Genomic DNA, 22,057 nt, shown 5'->3' on the forward strand with positions numbered 1-22,057 from the left:
TAGTAGATAATTAGAAGGAAAGTAAATTACACATTTCTGACTGTCAAGTCTATTCTCCCCTACAACGATCTTTACCAATATATATAATAAAATCATACTTTGTTTCAAAATTTTAAGATTAAATAGAGTCAGTGTTTTCCTGGAAAGTACTGTAATTGGGAGAGAGAGATAATAGTAAGACATCAATTTTTACAGTGTATTTAGTGGTGTTGTTTGCACCTATTCTCAGAAATATTGTTGTTTGTTGAATATAAGGCACATCAAATGAAACTACTAGGTGATAAAATCAGAACAAACTTCTTCTTTGCACATTATGTTACAGAGCTGTAGAGCTCCTGCAGGATGTGAATATAAAAAGTTCAGACAAGTTCAGAAAACAGTTGAGTAATTTCATGAAAGAAAACTCTACTGGGCATTTTTAATCATACAAGCATCACATCTGGCTCTGAAAGTCTCTGACTCAAGCTCTGAATGCTCGTGTTACTCACAGGAAGTGTTTGCTTGTACTGTTCGTAAGATTTTGTTAGGAATGGGAAACTGTAGTAGTTAAGCCTTTTAGACTGTCATCTAGCAGTCATTTTTTGTGCTGAATATCTTCTGAGAGCTGGAGTGGTTGTTGCCTGGCTTGTAGTGAGAGAAATCTGTTTTTGAGACAGGATCAACCGTGAAAAAAGTCCTGAAGAAAGATTTTGGCATTGTTTTAGAATGGCACAAACAGAATTCCTAACTGTCATAAATAGAATTACATTAACATTACCCAAATGCTCAGTTAAGGAGCTATAAACATGAGTAAAGGTCTGCTCCATCCTGTAAGTTGTTAGGATGTCAGGAGGTCCCCTCCAGCTGTTTCCTCACATGCAGGAAGAGAGCACCCAGGTTCCCCTGCACTGCATTGATAATGTGCCCTCAAACACCTGGTTTGTCTCCCCTTGCATTCCCTTCTCTCATTTTTCCCTTTCCAAGTTCTTTCAACTTATCATTCTCATCACTTCCCATTTAAACATCTCAGCCCAGTTTTCCTTTCCTCAGTTCTGTTAAAAGCTAGCACTCTTCTGTTATGTCTTGTGCCTGCCTCTCTCCTGTTTGCTTTCTTGTTGGTGGTGCCACAGGACAGTGAGCCATCTGCATGTAGGCTGCTCCTTCTCTGTTATCTGCAGCATCTCATACTTGGTGGTGGTGTTATCTTGGCAGAGGCACTACAAGCCTGGTCGTGCCATTTGTGTTCTTCCCTGACATACAGAAAGTCTTGCAATCTGTAATTCTTTGTGTCTGTGCCCCAAAAAAGGTTGCAAAATAATATAGTTTACACATACCTCAATGTTTACATAACTACAGATGTAGCTGTGGGTTTCCTAAAGTCTTTCTATCAGCATAACTGCAGCTGTTTACATTGGAGATTAGGGGACTTGCTAGCTGAGAAAGGGTAGACTTGGAGATTGGATCAAGCCCACAGCTACATAGAGAACATTTCTTGTGGAAAATTTTGAGATTTAGGGAAGAAATGTGAGACAAAAGAACAATTTATTTATTTTTAAAAAATAGAGTCTTCAGAATTTACAAAATTTGCTCATAAAGCAGCTGGTAAGCCAGAAATCAAAATTGACAGGATCTGTCAAGTAAGTTGCTGGGGAAGCTCAGTCCCTGCCTGCTCTGCTCCTCAGCCATCAGCCTGCCTGGAAGGGACTTGTCAAATTCAGCTTTCTGTCCAGAGCAAGTAAATTTGACGTGTTTTTTGCTTGTGTACGTTCATGTGGTTGTTTGGTTTTGCTGAGTTGAGGGAGAGCTGTTTTTAAACATGGACAAGTGGATTTTTGACAGGGAACTTCACCACCAGCTCTATTCCACCAGACATTCTGTAGCTTGGTGGTTTGACCTGGATATTATTTCTTTTAAGTTATGATGATGATTTGGATTTTTTTTTCCCTTTTGCCACATAATTGTGCTTATCTTTGAGGTATTTCTTAGAAACAGCTGTGGCAAACTTGCTAGACTATTTTCATAGGGCAGTTTGGGTTGGAAGGGACCTTAAAAATTGTCTAGTTCCAAGCCCCTAAAGTTTCAGCTTCAGGCTGAACAGTCCAAAACAGTTCGAAGGAGTGTGAAGACTTTGTCTCTTCTGTATTCCTTTTTCCAAGCTGGCAGGTCCGTTAACTCAGTAGCTGGAAGGGACAGAAATTTCTGGTAGTTGTTTGAATACACTGTATTATGGAGGAGCATCCCACTTTCTATATTTTTTATGATACATTATGTGTTTGTGTGGCACCATACTTGCTGAGAAACTGTAAGTTTAGATGGCAGTGAAAAGCTAAAATTTTTGCCCATTGTGGGAGCTGAGGTTGTTTAGCCTGGAGAAAAGAAGACTCAGGGGGAGACCTTATTCATTTCTGCAAGTGACTGAAAGGAGGTTGTAGTGAGGTGAGAGTTGGTCTCTTCCCCAGATAACAAGCAATAGGACAAGAAGAAGTGGCATGAGTTGTGCCATGGGAGGTTTCGATTGGATATTAGGAAAAATTTCTCCACAAAAACGGTTGTCAAACACTGGAACAGTCTGCCTAGGGAAGTGGTTGAGTCACTATCCCTGGAGGTATTTAAAAGATGTGGTGCTTAAGGATGTGTTTTATTGGTGACCTTGGCAGTGCTGAGTTAATGGTTGGACTCAATGACCTTAGAGGTGTTTTCCAGCCTAAACAATTCTGTGATTCTATAATAAGTCTTTACTGGGTGCATGGGGTGGAAGGTGTTTCCTGACAACACTACAGTGCTTGAAAGTCATCATGCCATTAGTTGTGTTACAGATAGTGCAAACTGAAATTATGTTCCATTTGTTCCATTTTGCAATGTGAAAACTGTAAGGCATTTGAAGCACTTTTTGTTACCAGCTTAGGAAATGCAGTATGAGGTTTGGGCCACTATGACCATCTGCTCTCTCACATTCTTCAGTATCCTGTTAGGTTGTCACTGTATCTTCTGGCAAGGATTCTTGAGTGTTTGCCTTTTCAGTAACAAACCTAATGTTTTCATGCTTCATTTTCTCCTTTTGTCTTTTACAAAGATGTTCAGGAGCAACCCCTACTTTTTGTATGGCTTTATTTTTATCTTGTTCTCTTTTTACCTATTTACAAATAAACAGAGCTATTTTTTCAGCCTTTCCATTGACGAAAATATTTTCATGCCTCTCGATAGAATCCTTTCTTTTTCTTCTGTATCCTCTACTGCCGGGAGGTGTTTGGAACAGACCACTAGTATCCCTCATGGCTGTTTTTATCTCATAAAGGTTTTATAGTTTTCCATTCATTTTCTTGTACAACTGAGCATATGATTTCTTTTGCCTGTCATGAAAATATGAGCACAGGTATTCTCCATAAGCCTGTGACAGCTGTTCTCAAATTCACGTGGAGCTGATGAACTATTAACAATATTATAATTTGCTATGTCATTTATAACTGCTTCTTGCTGAGGAACATTTGGATACATAAGAAAAATATTATGTAAAGAGCTAATATGCTGTATATAGCATTGGAAGAGATACTACCTCAGGGTTAAATTAATTTTTGTTAATAAGAGCAGATTTGTATAGCTTTTAAAGTTTGTTATTAAACTGTATCCTTCCACAAAAGGATTCATGGCATAGGTGTACTTTTCAGTACAAAGACATCATTTCCAAGCTGTCATCCTTACTCCAGCTTGACTGAAGGAAATTATAGATACCAGTAGGTATCTGTTGGGCACGGGGGAAGTGTGTTACTACTTTTTTTGCAGATGTGTTTATGTGAACTGGAAAGCTAATTTACAAATCCAGTCACTGCTCTGTAATGTATATACTGTGGTAGTGGAATTAAGCAAAAGGTGTAAGGTCCAAGTGTCTTGTATTTGGGAAACTTGACCAGCACTGATTGTATCAGGATCCACAGGTAACCTAATAAGTGTTTCAAGAGAAAAACACAAATGCCACCCAAAGAATGGTAATGTTCAGGCTTAGAATATCAGTTTCAAATGCTGTGATACAATTGCTGAAGGAAAATAACTGATACGGATTTTCTGTTATGGTGCTTATTTCACTCTTTGTACAGGGAGATGTGATGACTAATTTACAAGAAATTTTCACCTCAGAAAATTTGCTACAATGTAGCCCATGTTTCCTGGAGATAATTTGAGGGCTGCAGGAATAAATATTTCTTAAAATATTTTTTTCTGAAATCAAGTACAGACCTGGGAAAGCTGTTTGAACAATCGTGACCAAGATAAGTAGCCGTAAATGTGAAATGGGCAGAAATCATGAATTTGTAGATGTATTTTATTCAATACAGAAAATACCTTGACATATTTCTGAAAGGTGGGGAAAGGCTTTAACAATTCACAGTTCTCATCCAGAATGTTTTAAATGGCCACTATCTTGGGCTGAAATTTGAGTTGTGTCCTTGTTGTTGTTCATGAGAAGCAAGTCAATTTACTGACCCTGTAAAATGTAGGTAAATATGTGCAATCCATACTGAATTCAGTTGGATTGCAGGATAACTTGGTTTGTGGGTATGAGAAGGTCCTTCATCTGGCCCTGCCTCAGCATGTTCAGCACCAAGGTCAGATAGGGCTGCTGAGGTCTGTGCCCCCCAAGTGCTGGGATCGCCCAGGACGGAGCTGGTACAGTCTCCCTGGGTGCACACCTCTGCCTCCCTGGCCCCAGGGGAAAGCTATTTCCTTGTGCACCACCTGAACCTCTCTGGTTTGGTCCAGCTGATGCTCCTCGTGTCTCTCTCTCTTCTCGACTACCTTCCCACAGGTACCAGGGACTGCTGTTGGCACCTCTGGGGCCATCTCCCTTCAGGCTGAGCCAGCCCACACCTCAGCTTTTCCTCATGGCACAACTGCTCCAGCCATGTCCAGCTTGGGCCGCACCTCCCAATGGACTCACATCAGTTTATTGATACCTTTTCTGTGCTGGGAAGCCCAGAACTGGATGCAGCATCAAGATGTGGTTTCATGAGCACTGAAAGAAAGCAGGAGGGTAATCCCATCCTCTAATGGATGAGCTGTGTCCTGTCCTTCTGCCCAGGCATGTGCACAGCTACCTGCAGCAGAATCCCAGTGCTTTCCTTGCAGAGCTACTTCCCAATCTACACCATCACCAGGGGTTATGGACTTTGTATTTGTCCCCACTAAATGTCATGAAGTTCCTTTTGGCCTGTTCTCCAGCCTGTTTTGGCCTCTGCAAATGACAGCCCTGACTCCCAGATGGGATTTCCTTTCCCCACCCCAAAATGGTGTCACTTACAAATTTGATAATGGTATATCACATCCTGCAGGTTTTACCATCTTCTAATAAAGATGTTAAAATAGGGAGACATGAGGGGAAAGGTCACAAATTAGTATTGCCTGCTTTTGACCACTGTGTAACTGGTTTTCAGCTGCTGGGAAACAATCCCATCCTTTTGTTCTAATTCCAGGCTATTATGCTGAAGATACTTCTCTGAGGATAGTGTTAATGATGCAGACTTAGCCCTTGGTCCATGCAGCAACTCTGTATCTGATTAATCTATGTAGATACTGTTCAATGAACAGGCTGTCTGACTTCTGAAAGTGCAGTTTCACCATGGCCGCAATAATGAGTTTTAGCAGTGGAGTACTTCAGCATCTTTAGCTGGATGCTGGAGAGAGGAGAAGGGAGTGGAAGGGAAGAACTCTTTTGGGGCAGGTGAAGAGGAGAAAATTCTTACAGCTGACAGTTAGTGACACATGGATAAGGATTTGATATGGTCTGGTCTGGGCTGGGCTTTTGTCAAAAGCTGATGGCATGAGGATGAGTAAAGTATTTATTGCCAGTACTCAGCATTTTGGAAAGCTCAAAGTGCCCTGCACTTGAATTCAGGGACCACATCAAGCTCTAGTAAGTTTCTCATTAACTGAGAAACTCTAATAGTTCTTATAACTGGTTTGTGTTTTTACTTACTATTATTAGCCATTCAATTAGGTTGGTAATGGTCCCAAATCTACTAATAATGCATGGCTCACTGTTTAATTTTCTTCCTTAAGAAAAAAAGCTACCAAAAAAAAAAAAAAAAGAGAGAGAAAAAGAAGATAAGTACTTGCTTCAATCAAATGCAATGAAATAAAAGAGAATACAATTAAAGAAAAATTTCTCTTAGGAAGTACATCTGAAATTTTCCCTTTCAGAGCTAGTCTGGCATTCCTATCACAACTAAGACTTCTTACCGTCAAGGATACTGTCTTGTCACTCCCAATTCCCTGGTAGAGAAACAAGATTTTGGGATGAATGTAGACTCATTCTGCAACAGGGAGAAACTTCTGGAGGGTTGTTACTTTTTTATTTGTTGTTCCTCTTTGGTTTTTGTCTTAAAGACATCCTGGATAGGCCTGGACATACTGATACTTTCCATTTAACAGGGTGGCCAAAACTCTGTCACTTACTGACTTTAACAGTAGAGTAAAATTTAGAAGCATGTAAGTGAGACTGAGGTTCAAAATGTATGAAAGTAAACAGGTTCTTTAAATCCATCTTACTTCATTTTTGTGAATTTTAATTGTGCTCTGAAACAGCAGCTTGAATCACCTTGATGTTAATCACTTCATGTGGCTGTGTCGTACTGCATAACACTGTGCTTATTTTTTTATTTGCATTACCCTGCTGAGATTGGGAACTTCGCTAGCCACATGGCTATGGAGTGCCAGGTACCTAATGAACAAGCAGGAGATACAGTCTATGCCATGAATAATTTATAATCTAATTAGAAGCAAACCTTATCAAATAACTTTTTAAAGATCAGTAGGAAAAAAATAGAGAACAAAAGCATGATTGTATCATGCAGTTGCAGGAACCTAACTGTTCACACTGTTCAGCTTGGGAGTTCTTGGAAACTGTAGCAAGTCGTAAATAATCAAGGGAAAAAAAATTACACTGAGTGGGATGAGTCTGTGTATACCTCTATTCTTCGTAAGAGTAGTAATTCCGTGAATTGTTTTCTTTTTTCTTTCCCTTTTTATGATGTTAGTCAAACTGCGCATGATCTTCAGAGGCTGCTACTAATTCTGCTTAAGATCAAAGAAATACATTATTTTCTTGTACAACACTTTAGTGCTTTTCTGTTTTAAGTGAAAATGTTTCAGCTTTCTTTCTGGTTATTGTCAGTAATGAACAATGACTTCAGTTCTTCCACATTACCTTATGATGTGATATGTTTCTCTTTTGATGGACGTTTCAGTAACAGAAAACATCTGTGTGATTTGGTTCTTTAAAAATTAGGTAACAGTGACTCTCCTTAGGAAAAGAAAACAGAACATTGGAGCATCACTGATTTGTCCATCACAGAGATTAAAAGTGTGAATTTGACTTTTTTGTTAAGTGTTTGAAGAAGACAACTAGGGAGAAATGCAGTGGTTTTGAGTGACAGGCTGTAGGCTTCTTTTTTTTTTTCCGAAATGCAGATCTTGGTAACTGTTGCTAAGTTGTAAGATAGAGGCTCTATAGCTCGTTCTTTAGACTGCTCATTTGTTTGTAACTGGATAAGTTGGACGGTTCATTTAAGATTTCCATCTTGTGTGTGTATGTATAAAGGCATAAATGGCAACTGAAATAAGTTGAAAATAGAACATCTTCAACATTAATGTAATCTATGCTCAATTTCATAATGCTATACTTCAGTGATATATTTTTTTCTTTTTCTACTGGTGTAGTTACTGAGAATGTGTAGTTGGTTCGCCCACTAGTAACTGAGAATTGCAGGACAAAGCAGTTCAACAATATCTTAATTCATGCTTTCAAGGCAGATGTTTTCAGGAAAAAATATTTAAATGCCTACAGAACATACTCAAATCCTAGCTTACCTGGGAGGGGAAATAAAAAATAGTAAGTAAAAAAAACATCCAAACCCCTCAGTTTTATAAGGAAATAGTGTTTTCTTGCATGTCTGTTTTGTTTACTTTGGGTGAATGAATCTAAAACTGAGCTAAAACTGATCTACTCCGGATGGTTCAAGGTAGCATTAATGCTGTTTTATTACATTTGGGTAACTATATGGGCAAGATTTTTGAACCACCTTTTTTTCTCTTTCTCTGAAATTGATGATTTCATTTGGCTGAAATTAGCCAGACCTTTGGTTATGGAAAGTGCAAGGATGGTGCTCTTTGTGGGAATGGTTGTACGCTGTTCTTGCCTTCACAGTTTTTGATTAGTCAAGGAACGGATCTCACACAGGATGCTTCTGTGCTTCATGAAATAGTTTGTTTTTCATGTATCTGTAGCGGTGAGACGGCCAGGGAAGAAGCAGGCTGTAGATATTGGCTTGTACTGTATGATACCAATACTTGAAGTATGCATATGAACTCTAGTCTTCCTTCAAGTTCCTCTGCCTTATCACACTGTGACTTCTATTAAAATGAACCATTCAATAATTAAAACACTATAGCCTAGCTCTCAGAAACTAATAGTAAAACATTCTGGTATCTCCAGTTTTTCAGTAAAATCATAGCTTTAGCAGTGTGTTACTCTTTAATGAAGAGAGGTATGCCTGACAAATGATTAAAACATAGCTTGTTATCATGTTTGGTGTGTCATACAGTCATTTTCAAATGAACTAATTTATTTCTTTTGGTGCATATCAAAGCATAAGAGCTGCTGTTCTTATTAGTTTCTTATATGAAATAGTCTCTTTTTTCTTGTTTACTTATGCATTAAATAAAATATGCAGTAATAGAATAAATGTAGAAAATACCTTACCTGCAAATTTCCTGTTCTCCTTAGTTACCTTTTAATTAAATTCTTGTTACAGAATTAATAGGATAATTGATTCCTTTTAAAATAAGTAACAGAATGAAGCACTGTGCAACGTCTGTCCCTGGTTAACAAACGATGCCCAGAACAGCATATGATGAATATTAGTTGAATAGTTTAATACACTACTAAAGAGGCTTACAAGCTACTGTGAGGAATAGAAATATAAGAATAGAAGCTTATCTGTAACTTAACACATGAGGGAATAATACTTAGCATTTCTGTCAGGCTTTCCATTTGAGGAGTTTGAAGTGCTTTGCAATACAAATGACAAATTAATCCTCAGAATAGGCCTTAATGTTTTTATTTTCCCTCTTACTTCCTTTTTTATATGGAGGTATTGGATTTTTTATTTTAATTTGTCTTTGCAGGCAGGAAGTGAATTAGTGTGCGGCAGTGCCCTACACTGTGGGCAGCACTGTTGGATGAACTTGTGAGTTGTTAAGAGTTCTTCGTTCCTTTCACAATGAGCAGTGAAGCAGTGAGCGCCTAAATGTTCCCAAAACTGCTCTCTGCTGCTTAGTGGAAAACACAACTGGGAATCCTTGTTGCTGGCCCATTAACTAATACTAAATACTCCTTTGCAGTTTTTCTTGGCTAAGTGGAAGTCCCATCAGGAAGCACTCACAGGATCTCCTCCAGGCTTCTGAGCATGGTTATCATCCACCTGCTAAATTAGTAACAGTGTCACTTTGGCAGTGACTGTTAAACAAACATTGACAGTGTGTACCTTGCTTTTAACTTGGGATGATGCTGTGTTAGGAAATGAGATTATAAATACGAAAAATCTGTCAAACTCCTGATCTGCAATAAGCGTCCTACTGACAGATAGGAAGTGGTTATATAAATGAAAGTTCACAGTGACAGGATTTATTTTATGTGTCTTGAAGGTGAAAAACAGATTTCTATTGCCAGTAGCAAAAGCGAGTCTGTCATTTTTATCTTCATCTGTCTGATTCAAGGGAGAAAAGTAAATAGTATCTACTGAGATGAACCTTCTTTGTACATTTGAGATTGTTTTTTCAGCTTTGTTTCTGGAATAAGAAATAGTAACAGAAAATGAATAGTTTAAAATTCATACAACTATAATTGCTAATTTTTAGTTTGAAAATAAAGTCTAGACACAATTTTACCTACAGAAAACATGATCTGAATATAAACCAGTTTTAACTAGTTTTCTAGTGAATCTTGGTCTTCAGTCAAGAAGTTAACTTTGAGTTTTTGTTTTATGGAAAGTTGCTTAAAACAAATGTTCTCAGCAGGCCAGTATGACAGTAGACAGTGTAACTGAAAAAGCCAAAACCAGACATGTATCACTCTTAGTCATATCTGTGTGTCTGCTTAGATAAGGTTATGAACTAATTAGCGAAGAAGTAACTGCAGTAGAACACCCTACATCTTAATCTAGAATTTCCAATATAGAGCAGGTCTGAGCAGGGTAAAAAGCTCTGAATACTGATAAAAATTACCTTAAAAAAATAAATCAAGGCAGTTATAAGTGATCAAAACACTTCGATATGGAAAAGACATTAGATTATGGTACAATTACAGTTAGAACTGCAAGAAAAGATTTAAATAAAAGGTTTAAAATACTACCAAAGCAATAATAGTGAATATTGACAAAAGTAACAAAGATCATGCTCAGAAACAAGGGAAATTGTGAAATTATTTTGCAATGTAGTTGTGCTTACTAATGCTAGAATAAGTGTCATGTATTGAGATACAGAGAAAAATTCACCTATTACTTCATGTTCTCAAGATGCTTATTATTCAAGACAAGATCAATAAACTCAGTTAATAACTTGTATTTCTTTAAAGTGCAATGTTACATTAATTACCATTGTAAAGATGATGAAACACAAATGTAATACTTTTGATAACTAAAGAAACACAGGCTGTGTATTGCCAAAAATTATTCACTGTTATAATCAGTAGATTCAGTAAGAGCATAGTAAACAGAGCTCTTGAATATACAGCATAGCTTTATGAAAACTGATAGTGAATCAGCTGAAGGAGATCCTGCAGTTTTTCATAGAGTAATCCTAATTGGTGGCGGTACATTCAAAGGTACATTTACTAATAATAGACTTCTGAAATGTGGAATTTTTTTAGCTGTGCTGCTATTTGACTGGTACTTGAGGGCTCTGAAAACAGCTGAGAATAGGTCTTTTGATAGGGTTTGGGCAGGATGACTTTGAGTCCCTTCCAACCTCAACCCTTCTGTGATTCCGATTCACCGAGTCTCAGGTAGCTTGTTGGTTAACAGTAATGGGAACAGAATGTGAGAATGTACGGCTTTCTAAAGCTTGAGTTTTTGCTAACAGTTAATGTAATATTGTCATCAGAGCAAAGAAACTAGCTTTTGTTGTGGTCACAAACTTCCTGCACTGAAGATACGAGACACTGTGTTGGGTTCACCTGGACCAACAGCTAAGCAACCACACAACTGTTGACCCAGGGCTGCAGGAGAGAACAGGAAGAATGAAAGTGAGAAAACTGGTAGGTCAGGATAAAGCCCATTTATTAGGTGAAGGAAGGAAGGGGCAGTGATGCAAAGGCAATGACTCACAACCTCCCACAAGCAAACTGATGCCCAGTCTCTGAGAACAGCCATCTCGGAAAACCCCTCCTTCTTCCTCTGCCCCAGTTTTTTTGCTGAACATGGTATTAATGTGGTAGGGAATAACCCTTTGACCAGCTGGGGTCAGCTATCTCATCTGTGTCCCCTCTCAAGCTCATAGCCATTCCCTCCATCCTACTTCTTGGAGGGAGTAGAAAAGGGGCAGAAGTTGGAAAAAGAGAAAACCTTGTTGTTGTACAAGTACTGTTCAGCAATAGCCAAAACATTGCTGTGTTACCAATGTTATTTCAGGCACAAATTCAAAAGCACAAATTCAAAACACCATATGGACTCTTCTAATGGATCCTAATTGCATCACAACCAGACCAAGTACAGTCATCAGCCATGCAAGTTGAATTGTACAGGAGGAAAGTTTAAGTGGAACATCTATTGAGGTTTCTTACTAATTCTAGGGACTTCCTTAATTTCCCTTGCTGACTGTGAGAGAATGACATTTTAGTTGTAGCAGCAAGGAGAGAAGAAGCAGGGACACTAGACTGAGTGAACATGTAGTTCTGGTAAGGAGTTTAAGAGGTGAGAATAACTTAAATGTGTAAAAAGATCCATGTAAATTGAGAAAGAAAAGATTATTTAATCTAACAGTGAGAGTTTAATAGATAAACTGTTACATTTTATTCAGAGGTTTGTTTTGGTTTTTGGGGGTGTTTGTTTTTTATTGACTTGTCTCTTCATTTCTGGAGCTTTCAGTACCTTAGTCTTCTGCCTTCCTCCTTTGTCTTGGCAACATTTAAATGGCTCTGTTGAAGGTCAGGATGGTACTATTTCATGCAGTGAATTATTTTTTTTCCTCTAATATCCCACTTCTAGAAGGTGCTTTAATTCTTTTCCTAATGTCCTCTGACATCTCCCCCACTCGCATGTAACTGCTAAAAATAAACCTTATTATTTTCATTCCACCTGGTACTGCAGTAGTTTACATCTAAATACCACTATTACTGTGCTGATTCAACATTACTGTTGTTTTCTGGCAACATTTTGTGCCTGAACTCATGAGTATTCCTTTTTGAATAGAACTATATTTTGCAGATTTCAAGTGACTTATGTGTCCTCTGTAGACAGTGCATTAAGAGTGCCTTGAAAGGTGGCGGTAACTAAAATGCCAGTGAATTGGAGTGCATTACCATCATCTTTTAGTTGTCCAACATTACAGCTGTAAAAAAACAGCTGTAATTTTGCTTCTGGAGAAAAAATTACTGGGTTTTGAATTTTACTTTTTTATTTTAATTTCAGTGGTTTGAGAAGGATTTTAAAATTATATTTCAAAATGCTTCTTTTAGAGGTAAAGAAATACAGAGGTCCTTTTGTGTATAATGTCAGATCTTCACCTTTTTCTTCTGAGTGACTTAGCTGATAGCAATTACAATAGCACAATTCATTATTCTTCAAGAGAAGTGGGTTAGTGTTTTGGCATTTTCTGACTTCAAAAGTAAAACTCAGTGCCCCATTTCTTTCTGAAGATGGAAAAGCAGCCAGCTTACTAGTGAAACAGTGCTAGCTAGTCAAACCTTCCACTACCACATCTGACTGTGAGGGACCTGAGATAGGACTCCATCAGAAAGAGACTTCGCTAACGTCGGCATATGGCTTCCCAGTGAGGTGTCAGGCTCTTCTAGAGTTTGAAGTTCAAAGAACAGTGTCCAGTTCTGGTCTTCGCAGTTCAGGAAAGACAAGGAATTACTGGAGAGTGTCTAGCAAAGGGCTAGGAAGATGATTAGAGAACTGGAGCATCTCCCTTATGCGGAAAGGCTAGGGGAGCTGGGCCTGTTTAACCTCAAGGAGAGACAACTGAGATGGGATTTTATCATTGCATACAAGTATCTTAAGGGCAGATGTCTAGAGGATGGGGTTCCAGGCAATGGGCAAAAACTAAAACATGAGGAGTTCCATCTGAATGTCAGGAAAAACATCTCTACTGTGAGAGTGTCAGAGCACTGGAACTGGTTGTGGATTCTCCTTCTCTGGAGATATTCAGACAGAATCCTGTGCAGCCTGCTCTGCGTGAACCTGCCCTAATGGAGGGGATTGGACTAGATGATTTCCAGATGATTTCTCTCTTCCAATCCCAACCATTCTGCAACTGTTAACATATCTTAGTAAAACTAGAAGGACTGAGGGATACCTCTATGCAAATGTAACTCTGCCTATTAACATCCTGGAAGGCTAATAAGGAATTATTTGAAAGCAATTGGGTGAAATAATTTTGTTAGTTATACTGTAGAGGAGTTTGAGAGTATCTGGAATCATCTAGTCAAAAGCTCTTAGACTCTCCCTCATTGGGAATTTCTCTTTTTAACAGGATTGGTAATGTTGTGTTGATATACAGATGTTCTCAGTAACAGGTCTTTATTTAGAAATTTCAGGTGATCAACAGTACTTGTACAAGTAGTCAGAGGTGTGATCAGAAGGGCCCTTGTGAATTAAAAAAAATAAATCTGGAGATAATGATTTGTGGATGTCTCATGCAAACAGAAGGGGGAAGACTGCAAATATAGATCGATTTATCCAAAAAGCTGTTAAAATTAATTCCCTAAGTACCAGTGCTAGGAGTTTTGCCTAAGCAAAGAATTATCAGTGGGCTGGGTCTATTAAAATTGCTCCTCAATATTTTAGAACTTTTTCATTCTTACATAGAAAATAAAATTGTTAACAAATAGGAAGTTAACATAGTGGAAAACTTAATATAGTTTTGTAATTTACAGAGGAGGGAAAGCATGTAGATTATTTCTGATGTATGGAATTCTTGAAATTGAGACTTCTTGATAGGTTAGATGCCCAAACTCACTTGTGCAGCAGGCAGTGTTGATTGAGGTAGGGTTTTTTGGCTCTCATATGTAGGGGCTATTTGCTCAGCAAGTAACACAGGAACACTAAGTCCTTTTGCTAAATTGCCATTCGCTTTTGTGTCTAGTTGGAATGACTCACGTTCTTTTGAAACGCTAGAGGGCTCACTGACTACTTTTGGAGCTGCATTTGGCTTTTATTGTATGCCCATAGACCTCCAAATATCTAAAGCAAGTATGTTCTAAAGGTGCATTTTCTTAGGAGTAAATTTACTTACTAACCTTGGTGGTTTTGTCTAAATCTAGGCTTTCTGGAAGAGTTCTTAAAAAACACTTTGATTAGCCAAAAGAGATGAATTGATTCTCTTGCTTAGTAGATTCTGGTGGGGGTTTTCCTACTGGAATATTTCCTAAAGTTTTCTTTTTCTTTTGTGGGGGAGAGGGTGGGTAGTTTGGGGGTTTTGTTTGGTTTTGGGGGGGGTTTATTGGTTTGTTTGTGGTTTGTTTGGGGTTTTTTTTTAATTACTGTGGGTTGAGGTTTTTTTCTGTCTGCTTGGCTTTATTCACACATTGTAATTTCCTGAGAAGTAATTAAACAATTATACCTGAGTAGTTACAAAATGAGACAACATTTTGGAAAAAAAACCCAAATCAGTTGTTCACTAGCACACAATAATAAGTATTATTAGAGAGTAGTGTCTACTGTCTTCCTGTCTTATTACCTAGGGATTGACTAACAGTAGGTAATCAGAGTGGTTTCTATTACCAAATCACACATGCATTTAAGATACAATATGATTGACACATCAATCCATTGGGAAAAACTAAAGGCAACTGAGTGCATATAAGACATCTTGTGGCATCATGCACTTCATGACTGTTGTGGCTAGACTGAACTGGGTCTGGAGTTGTTCCTGCCTTTCCCACGTGGTAACTCTGATACTTAGGAAAATCTGACTTGAGGATCAGATGGGACAAAAATGATCCTCAGAACAAAAATTTCACTTGCAAAAGTTTTTGTTTCCTGAACTGACTTGGTATGGAAATAGGTGAGCACTGCATTTCTCATGCAAGAGAAGGAGCATGGATGTGCTAGGTGAAAAAGGACAGAAAAGGGGAAGGATCACTGCAGTACTGTCTTGAGCAATTTTAATTCTGTTATAATACTGCATCATTAGACACTTTGATTCAGGCCACTTAATTACAAGTTTAGTTTTAAAAAAGCCCTTTTGTGTGCTGTCCCTGATTGAGATTAAACAAATGAAAAGATTCTGACGTGATTTCATGAGAAAATAAGCTTTTACAAAGCATAGGATTTAGCCTCCTGAAATCTTTGAGAATTTAAAGCCGAGCTTGGAGGTCTGGCACATGATGGCAGGGCAGAATAAGTCTTTCTCATGTAATAGACAAAATTACCAGAAAATTTCAATTGGTAAAATAGCAAATATGCTGTGGACAAATGGTTGGTTTCATGTAGTCTTGATTCTTGTAGCCAGGAATTGGGAATGCCCCACAGAAATAAAGTCTACCACTTGGCTGCCTATTATCAGTTCTGCATTGGGACAAAAAGCTCCATCCTTGGAGAGCTCCTAAGCCATTACGCAGTGAAGTCAAGCAATGGATGCTGCTCCTGCCATCTAGCATATTGGTGCCATCCATGGCCTGAGACCATTTCTTTGGGCCTCTTGCTGCCTTTCAGCTGAGATCTGACACCAGGCTAACCTTCTGGTTGAAAATGTTCATGTATTAAATGCAGTTGCCAATTTTTGCATTTGTAACACTGGGCCTGTAAGGGCTGTAGCATAGATTAACATAGATGAATTTTCCTGCAGGATAGATGTGCATTTATGATTCCATAAATAGCAAAGAAATGTTTATTCTCATAAGTATAGCAGTACTCTAGAAAATCTGTTGTCATCTATTATAGTATGGCTTAATGCAGACTTTTAATTGACATAATTTCTCTGTGATTTGAGCAAAGGAAAGAGGAAGGGAGAAAGTGCAGGATTACTATTATCAGCATGTCCCAAGGCTGCTGCTTTTAAATTTAGGATTATAACTGTTACTTAACAGAATTATCCTTGACACACATGGCCTCAAGAAGAGGTCTGAAAGCAAGGGCAGAGCCGTGTTGTCAGCTGACAGCCTGAAGCAGTATTTTTGAAAAGGTCTGAAATTGTCACTTTTTGTCTAGAAGATGACCTCTGGCATTCCCGACACTGCTCTGCCTTGTGCAAGAGGAAAAGAGGGACAAAAAGGAGGCAAAATCTTTTTTTCTGTTATGCAAAATCAGGCTGCTTGTGGTGCTGCTTCTTTAAAGAAAACTCTTCCTGGGCAGGTGTTAAGGGTGGTGGTTGGTAATGGGAGGTGTTAGACCCGCTGGAGTGGCAATGGTTCATCACCAGGCCTGCAGAGCTGCATGCATTGTTCTCACTGCGTGCATTGTTCTCACATTGTTCTTCGAGGAGGAACAGGTGGGCTCCTGGCAATGCATCTGGACCACCCTGGAAAAGGACAGTTTGGGCCAGGTGTGTCTGGTGGTGGTGGTGGTAAAGAGTGTGAAGTGATCTTGAGTCAACCCACTGCCCTGGCTTCTGATGTGGGGTGCCCTCTGCTCTTATCATGGTGCTGCTGTTCTGGGCTCCCGAGGCTGTTTCCCAAAGCAGTATGTATTTGTGATGCGCCTCTTTTTATGCAAAACATGCTTTTTTAGTGATGTGTTTAATTTGTAAAAGTTTTGCCATTTGTGCAAAATGGCATACGAAAGTAGCTACAGATGAATTCATAGTAACAAAAAGATTATATCATAATAACCTAACACAAAATCTTTCCTAGCTGTTCTGTCTAGCCACTTTAGCTTTATTTTACTGTTATTAGCCATATTGAGCTTGAGCCAGCTAGTTTTATGCAAGCAAGTCTCTGTCAGAATCTGAAAACTACTGTGAGCTTAATTTTGACCTTAAAAATTCCTGCTCTAGGAGAAAAAAAGCTTCTTTAAAAATGTTACTTCCCTCAGTTTCAGAGGTGTGTGCTTAAGGGAAATAAAATCTTAATTGCATTGATATATGACACGATGAATTCCCTTCCTAAAAAACTAATTATTTCTAGACTGTCTTGACCATAAGGTTGCAGATAACAGTAGAAGTGGACAGTCATGGAATTCTTATAGTAACCATCCCACTGCCCCCTGGAAAACAGTGCCATTGTTATTCTGTACTGAGTATTTCATAGTTATAGGGCATACAACAGGAATTTGGTTAAGAATTGAAATAAATGTGTTTAATACTGAGAATATTCTCAAGTTGGTATTTGCTGTGGCTTCTTGCTAAATCAACATTATAATCCTGCTTTCGTTTCCCTACAGATGATGAAGCATGCCTGGGATAATTATAAGCGTTACGCATGGGGATTAAATGAACTGAAACCCATATCTAAGCAAGGACATTCAAGCAATTTATTTGGTGAGTAGAGTGTATTTTTGTGCTTAGTGACGTTAGCATAAAACAGTAAATCAGCTGAAAAGCTTATAGGTGATAAACATGTTTTCTTTCTGCTCTCTGTCATGCAGCATGATGTTTGTTGCTTTTGTTATGTATAAAAAGTAACAGTAAATGAAGATGATGCTTTCTGTGACTTTTATAGATTCCTGTCTGAATGAGAATCAACGGAGCATGGCATTGCTGCATGATAAAGATATAGTTTTGTTGCATTAAATACTGCCCTGTCTTAAACTTTTCCTGTGGAGTGGAACTCATTGACGCTACATTCAATAAACAGGGAACAAAAACTCTAAGAAGGAAATCCTGCACAAGGAGCAAATGATGCTCTCTACAGTCCTGAAGGTGGCTGAAGCTGTCTGCAGTTTTCCGGAATTTATTTCCATTCCTTAAAAAAAAACTCGTTAATCTATATCAGTCAGACTCCCTTATCAGGCTTTCTCTTTCATTAATATAACCATTATTTGCTCCTGTAAGTGTTGTACAGGTAATGCTAAATAACACCCAAGTTGTTATCGGTGTAGAACAAATATGGGGCTGAAAAGTTCTAGTAGGAGAGGCACAAAAATCACTGCAGAATTCCAGTGTAAAGAGGCAAGACTTTTCCAGTGTGGGACATACAGCTGGATAAATATCTGGAGAGCAACAGCATTCTGAGGAAGCGTAAAAAAGCAGTCCCCTGAAGTGTAATCATCAGTTTTGCAGAAAAATGAAGAATTAAACTGTTTAACATCAATTTTTGTATTCAAATGGCTTCTGTTTTCCAAACAGAAAGCTGAAAAATTAACAAATTTCTATAACTGAGACAAAATCAATACATAATTTTGATTTTAACAGGAATTAACTTTGTTGAATTTTTTGAAAAGATAGTTTGAAGTGGAAACATTTCCTGAAACGGTCTAAATAGAGCACTTATCAAATCCTCAACTATATTTGGAAGTTGCTAAGAGACAGCAGTTGTGATTACAAAAATTATTTTGAAAATGCAACATCTATATTGATCTTGCTGCACGGCTTGTCTACCCGAGATAACATCGAAGCTGATACAAAGTAATTATTATCTAGTTAGTTGTTGGACTTCAGACCTGAATTGAGTGCTTGAAACTAGAGTACTTTGGGAGAACTTCAGGGTTCAGTCATGCTTCTGTTTCCTTCTGTTTTCTTAAATAAACTAAAATTATTTATTATCTTCAGGTGACTTATGCAGTTTAAATCACTTGAGGAACTATTTAATGCAATCCTATTTTCTTGGAGGACAACAAAATGGCACATAATTTCCTGAAAATTGAAACACTTAATGTAGTTTCAGTTGGAATCAGAAGTGGTATGAAAATTTCTAAGGTTCAATAATATTGCATGGAATCACAGAAAAAGCTGTAGATGTACTGACTTGTGAAATTCTTAAGCAGGATTTCTGTGGATGTTGTATCAGTTTAAATCACTGCAGGCACAATTCACTGTGAAACAGGACAAGTGTTAAATTGGAAAGTAAAACTGCACTTAAAGGAGTAAGAGCCAGAGTCAGTCTAAATGCAGATGACTTTCTCGTCATGGTCATCTGGTATAAGATCTTATTGCTGAGGAGTTTTCCTTAGAAACATCTTCACTCTTATTGATCTTGGTGACAAATCAAAATGAGCAAGCAGGTCTTTTTCTGCTGAATAACTTTACAGAATACCAAAGAGCAGCATATCTGCAAGCAGGTCTGTCTCATAAGTACCCTTTCCCGAATCCATAATTTCCTTTTGGTTTTTAGAAACAAAACCTCATTTCTCTGACTGTCCTGGGATGATTAGATCTGATCTGTACCTTCATGTTTGAATTCAACAAATTGAATACCTTCTTTTTCATAAAACGATAAGAGAAAAGGGTGATCAGTTTGCGTTTTGTTTTTTTTCTTTGTGAAAGGACTGACAAATTTCCTTATCTCCCTTGTTTCTGTTTCTTATTAAAAGAAAAAGAGAGATTACAAATGGTTTACTACTTTTAAGGTAATTCTGAATTGAATTATTTGAGAATAAGTTCGGCTCTGTGTCCTGTGAATTTCCTTATAATCTTCAGAAATCAAGACCTTCAGTTCACTGTCATACGTCATAACTATCTCCAATTTGTCATGATTGTCTTTTCTTCTTGCTACCAGCTCTCAATTTTTTCAAAATACAAGTTTCTGATTGTCTTAGTAAGATAGAGCATATTTCATTATCCAGCTCTTTAATTTTAAACACCTCTCCTTCTATGAATTAATCGCTGCAGTTATGTTGCTTTGCATATAATAGGAGTGCCTGTTATGGGACAAAGACTTTTAGTACCTCACTGTGAGGAACAACAGATTCCAGTGCTGTGTGGTGCTTTGTGTTGCATATGTTGCAAGTACAGCTCTCCTGACACAGAAGGGGAGAGTTGTTTTCAAATGATACTGCTTCTAAGCTTATTTTTAAAAGTATAAATGCATCGCTCCTTTCTATAATGATAAGTCATTTTGTAGATGGATTATAACAATGATTGTGTCTTGAAGGCAAGTCATGATGTGTTCCTCCGAAATACAAAAATAAGATGGCTTTTGAGAGCTGTAATAAACATAGATGTACCATCATGAATTTGGCAACTATATTAAAATTTTACTTCAACTAAGAAAAGAGGAAAATGGCCAATGGGATGGGACAAAGGATAGGGACAACTGGTGGTTCTGATCTTGGGGGAAGAAAAAGAACTCTTCTTTAGCACTCCATACAAATTAATAGTAGTAGAGCTATTCTGTAGCTGAGAACTTCTTGTTGAACCTGGAAATGATATTTTATTTGTCCTAATCCCTGGCCATGAAAACAACTTTTGAAGACAAGGGCCTGCCTTGATCTTACTGGTAATCTGCGAGCAGTGTGTGTATTTGATAAGTTGAGAGAGTCTTTGGACTGGTGGAGTGTAGATATGTTCATGTTATGAGCAGAAGTTGCTTTGTCTCATGTGTTCACACTAAGAATAATATACCTTTAGAGAAACACTGAAACATATGTAAACTGAAACATTTCTCTTTGAAGCCAAAGCCACATACATGCCTCTGACCATTGCAATGTCTTTTCAGCACACCCATGTACTGTCTTCATTTCCTTTTTATTTGCCACATTAGCTCTTACCGTGTTGTAACAACCATTTGAAAAAGCAGAAACAAAAAATCATCAGTTGTTGTCTCTGTGTCATTCTTATTAGTTAAATTCCATGAAGCATACAACTATTTCTAGGTTAATCAAATAAATTGGAATAGCTTAGCACCTCTTTGCACCCTACCTGTGCATCAGCAAAACAGGGCATGTCTCCTATGCTGCTATGGCTTCTGCTGTGAGTACTAATCATTCTCTGAATATACCCAGTAGAAAATAGGCCCTGAGTAAGTGCTGTTAATTTTTAACACTTTAACCTTTAAAGTTTCAGATTACTGTTAACAATGATTGCTAAAGTAGAGATTTATTAATCTACCTTCCTAGTGTGAAAGTGGCAAACTCACAATTTTGCCAATTTTTTTCACCGCACTCTACCACCAGCCCCCCAGCCCAAGAGCTATTCCTTTCCAAGCCTTCTGTATTAATTTTAAAACTAATGAGTGTTGCTGCACTAACAAAGAGCTATTTCTAGAAGTGTTTTCTGCACTTAAGTTACTGTTACTGAAGGGCTTTTTTAATTGTCTGTAGCTGTGTTTCATGTGCAGTATTGCCAGTTTAATAATATTGTAACTTGTGGGCATAGTATAATTAGTCTCTGCAAGGGAAAAAGGACTTTTTCTGGAGGGGAAAAGGGAGGCATTTAATAAATACAATCTGCAAAACCAAAGTCCTGCTCTTCCCAATTTGAAGTGGTTCTTTTGTAGTTTCTTTTATGGAGCATTGAGGTGTATGAAGATTTTTAAAGCCTGCCAAAAGTTATATTCAAAGCTGTCTTGCAGTGTATAACAATGTGTATCTTTAGACTGTAAGTTTGTTAATATAGCTCTAGACAATTAATTGTGCATGTATTTAAACAGTATTTTAATTTAAATTGAAAGGCTTCAACATCTTCCCCCTGCCCCAATCTTCTTTCTCTTCACTGTTCCTACTGGATTCCTTGAAATTTTGTATTTTGATATGTGGTCTTAATTTTGGAAGTTAGCCTGCCATCTATCTCAACTAAATTAATAGAAACTTGTGTCAAGAATAACATTAGCAGATATGTGGATAAATGACTCAACACAGCATTTGTGAGAGGAGATCATGTTGCACAACAGAGATGTGTTTATTGTCTTTTTAGGTTTCCAAAAGGCATTTTTCAGACTTATTTCTAGCCTCTCACAGGGATCTGTTGCTGCTGAGGTCACACTCTCAAATTTAAC

General features: G+C 37.9%; 1 protein-coding gene across 1 annotated transcript in view; it reads left to right on the forward strand.

The window, feature by feature from the left end:
* The first annotated feature begins 17,567 nt into the window (after positions 1-17,567).
* Positions 17,568-22,057, forward strand: part of MAN1A1 (mannosidase alpha class 1A member 1) — a 109,643-nt gene continuing 105,153 nt past the window's right edge. The window contains exon 1 of the mRNA XM_027692310.1: positions 17,568-17,664. Within this exon, the coding sequence (XP_027548111.1) occupies positions 17,568-17,664 (97 nt within the window). The remainder of the gene's footprint in view (positions 17,665-22,057) is intronic.

Source organism: Neopelma chrysocephalum, unplaced genomic scaffold (assembly GCF_003984885.1).
Source record: "Neopelma chrysocephalum unplaced genomic scaffold, ASM398488v2 Primary Assembly neopelma1_23, whole genome shotgun sequence".
Classification (NCBI taxonomy): Eukaryota; Metazoa; Chordata; class Aves; order Passeriformes; family Pipridae; genus Neopelma; species Neopelma chrysocephalum.